The sequence below is a fragment of the Erigeron canadensis genome, chromosome 4, assembly GCF_010389155.1.
Source record: "Erigeron canadensis isolate Cc75 chromosome 4, C_canadensis_v1, whole genome shotgun sequence".
NCBI lineage: Eukaryota > Viridiplantae > Streptophyta > Magnoliopsida > Asterales > Asteraceae > Erigeron > Erigeron canadensis.
The window spans coordinates 36,168,947-36,173,037 of record NC_057764.1 but is presented as its reverse complement, the minus strand read 5'-3'; the positions used below and the strand labels follow the sequence as shown (position 1 = coordinate 36,173,037).

General features: G+C 32.3%; 1 protein-coding gene across 1 annotated transcript; it reads left to right on the top strand.

Moving 5' to 3' along the window:
- The first annotated feature begins 269 nt into the window (after positions 1-269).
- On the top strand, positions 270-3,585 carry LOC122595421 ((E)-beta-ocimene synthase, chloroplastic-like). The gene is made up of 7 exons (XM_043767774.1): positions 270-413; positions 549-864; positions 1,054-1,438; positions 1,934-2,152; positions 2,256-2,394; positions 2,513-2,761; positions 3,085-3,585. Exons 1-7 carry the CDS (start codon positions 324-326, stop codon positions 3,403-3,405), a joined length of 1,719 nt encoding a protein of 572 aa, XP_043623709.1. The 5' UTR covers positions 270-323; the 3' UTR covers positions 3,406-3,585.
- Positions 3,586-4,091: the final 506 nt, after the last annotated feature.

Sequence of the window (4,091 nt, the reverse complement as noted above, 5' to 3'; positions counted from 1 at the left end):
AAATGATGTGGTGATATCAGAGTCGGAGAATTATAGAGATAGAGAGATGTAGCACAGTGATCGTCCACAACTACCAAATTCTTTGGCTCGTGCCGGTAGGTTCCTAAATGTTGTGCCATATAGTTATATCTAGACCATTTAATTCGAAGGAGTACTATATCTTTGACTTTCTTATTTTGGGAATGAAGTACCAATGTAACTTTTTGGTTCAATTTGCCTCACTATATAAATCAAATGGCAGGTGTTTTGTTCTCTGCATGTGGTATAGATATTAATACAAACTAAACTTCAAGTGGGTGATCAAATATTGGTGGTTTATTGAAATGGTGCAAACTAATAGTAGTCATGTATCTATTTACAAGCGAACTCTTTGGAGTCCTGATTTTATTCAAGGATTGGAGACCAATTTCTCAGTAAGTCATTTACATATATCTATATACATACATACATACCTATATACATACAGGTTCTATTCCCCAAAGAATGGTGGTTAATTGTCACACATGGCAATCATTTTTTCTCATTATGTTACTATATGTGATACTTAGATAAACTACAAGGAGAAGGTGAAGGAGCTAGAGAAGCAAGTGAGGCAGATGCTGGATAATATTAATTATGAAAATGGTGGTGAACTGAGCAGTACTTTGAAAGTGCTTGAGCTCATAGATAACCTTGAAAGGCTCGGCCTTGGCTATCGGTTTCAAACCAGCATAACCCAAATACTCAACAAAATAGCACAACAAGATGATGAAGATCTAATTAGCTGGCGGGGAGTTGAAGAAGATGAAGAAAACATCCTGCTCGCTGTCGTTTCTCTTAAATTCAGACTTCTTAGGCAACATGGTTATAGATGTTCAGCCCAAGGTAATTCCATATATATATATATATATATATATATATATATATATTTTTGATAACTATGGAAACATCTTGGTCGATCAAATTTAATCCTCATTTGGTCATTTATTTTTTTCTCACCTTGCCCATATACATGATTATATTAACTATAGTTTCTAGCTAGCTAGCTAATTCAAATGTACGTATTATAAGCAGGCTTTTGTAGGAGATTCAAGGACAGCCGTGGTGTGTTGGCAGGACGCCTACAGAAGAACACCAAAGCATTGCTAAGTATATATGAAGCTTCATATCTTGCCCTCGACGGAGAAACAGATTTGAACGAGGCCAAGCTATTTGCGACTGAGAATTTGCTAAATAAGCTACATAATAATAGTGGTGAATACGAAGTACTAATGAATGAGCAAGTAAAACATGCACTGGATATTCCGTTGTACCGTATGATGGCTAGGTTAGAAGCTAGGTGGTACATCGATGCTTATAGTAAACGAGAAGATGCAAATCGACTACTGCTTGAGCTTGCTACATTAAATTTCAACATGGTTCAGTCGGTGCACAAGATAGATCTTCAAGAATTATCAAAGTAAAAACCGCCTTATTTGATTAAATACTCTGTCAATCAGTACTAAAAGTAAAGATCATCAAACATTCTTGAAAATGATTTATCAAATATAATAGTACTATACTATAGAAGCAAAGTTTAGTATATATCCTTTACTAGTAATCATAAAAACCACAAAGTTATTTTGACTTGTTAAGTATTCTGCTTACAACTTTGACTAAATATATATTTGTTTGTGTTATAAACTAATTAATGAAAGTTATATCAATTAAAAGTATATTTAAAACTCAATCCGTTCATATATCTTATATGAAGTGTTATATAATATATATATAAAAAAGATATTTTCAGTTAAAGTTGAAAGCAAAAGACTTGATAAGTCAAAATTAGACATTTAATATGAGACGGAGGAATACATTGCTGTTACTATATATGATTGGTTACAAATTGCAAGCATGGTAGTAAAATAGTGTATAATTAAGTAACTCGATCGATCTTGTTAATTATAATAAATAGGTGGTGGAAAGAAATAGGCCTAACGGGCAAGTTGAGCTTCATCCGGGACCGACTGGTGGAATGCTTCTTTGCGAGCGTTGGAATTGTGTTTGAACCTCAATACTCTTGTTGCCGTATAGGATTAACGAAAGTCTGCTCCTTAATTAACTCAATTGACGACATCTATGATATTTATGGATCTTTAGATGAACTCAAGGTCTTCACAAATGCTGTCAAGAGGTACGTAATATGGTACTAGTATATTTAATTAGAATATATTCACTAAATAATTAGTCTAAATTAGTTTTCATATACCTTAATTAAATGATTATATTTTAATTAGGTGGGAAGTTAGTGAAATGGAATGTATGCCCGAGTATCTACAAATAGGCTTTCTAGCTCTTTACAACACTGTCAATGAAATGGGTTATGAGACCTTAATTACTCATGGAAAAAACATCATACCAATCCTTTCTAAAGCGGTACGATTTTTTTTTTCTTATGTGTTAGTATTTATAACGAATGAAATAAATTATTTTTAAACGCGAACGTACAACTTAATTATATACATTTTGGATGTCTTCATTGATATTATAATAGTGGGGAGATCTAGCAGATGCATTCCTTGTAGAAGCAACATGGACTCATGGAAATGTCATACCATCTTTCGAAGATTATCTGGATAACGCCTGGGTATCGGTTTCAGGAGTGCTTATACTTACTCATGGCTACTTTTTAATGAATCAAGATTTCAAAAAAGATACAATTGAATCCTTGGAAAAGTGTCGTGATCTTTATAAATGGTCATCAATGCTTCTTCGACTCTACAATGATTTGGCTATTTCATCGGTATATATTCTACCTCCTAGCTAGCTAGTTTTCATTATTAATAGTACATACTTTTCAATAACACCTATTATACCTAGGCTTCAATTACTATAGGTAATGATCGATACATAGAACTTTATTTTATCATTCACAAAAATATATATGCAAATATATATATGCAGTAGTACACATCTAGCTGCGTATTAATATTGCATATATATTTTTGTGAATGATTAAAAAGTTTTGTGTATGGATCATCTCTTTTTACTATTTGTTTCAATTAATTTGTCCTAAATTAATATTGCGTATTTAATACTTAATTTATTTTGATCATCATATCATAGGATGAGATAGAAAAAGAGGGTGACGCGAATGCAATATTATGTTACATGCATCAACATGGTGTTTGTGAGGAAGTTGCGCGCGAATATATAAAAACTAGTCTAGTCGAAGAAATATGGAAGAAAATGATGGAAGCACGAATTGCTTGTTGTGAACAAGATGTGGACGCTCCATTGACGGATATAGCCATTAGCCTTGCTAGAATTTCATACTGTATCTATCAATATGGGGACGGAGTTAAAGCACCAGATGAGGCTTCAGCCAAGGATCGGATATTGTCCATCATTATGGAGCCCATTACTATACAAGGGATCGGAAAATAAAACCACTACTACTCCCTCAACCGACCTGGATGCTACACATAGAACCTTTTTTTTTTTAAATAAGCACTTAATTTATGTGTTTACATAATTAAGTCAATGAATAATAATTTGTACCGGGAATATTTTTGGATTTATTAACCCTTTCTAATAAGTGTAGTAAAACGTACTCCGTATTAAACATATGTAGTTATCTTTGTTTGCTGTTTAAATCCAGCTGACAATATTTATATTGTGTATAAAAAAATACAAATTTTTGATAATTGTTATGCGGAATTAAAATAATTAATCCTCTCAGAACTAAAGCTATGATTATTGTAAACACATGTTGCAATGATGAGATTAGAAGGGAATATTAGTACGTACATTACACTTGACATGAAATAAGTACATTAAAATGATTATATATGTGGTTGTTATTGTTAGTATAACATAAAAAAATAAAAAATTCCTATCTGATGAAAAATTAAGGGATAAGTGCGTCGAAATGTAGATAACTAAGATCGAAAAGTTATATAGTGTGCACGAGCTATCAGAACCTTTATTGTATGCACGGACTTTGTAAAATTGTTCAAATCATGTAACTAGTTATGACCGACCAATCAAAAACTTGCATATATCATTCTTTATTTTTCAGTATCTGAAGACCTGTTTTTTTGTAGTGGCTTTTAATGAAGTGTGTAGAAATT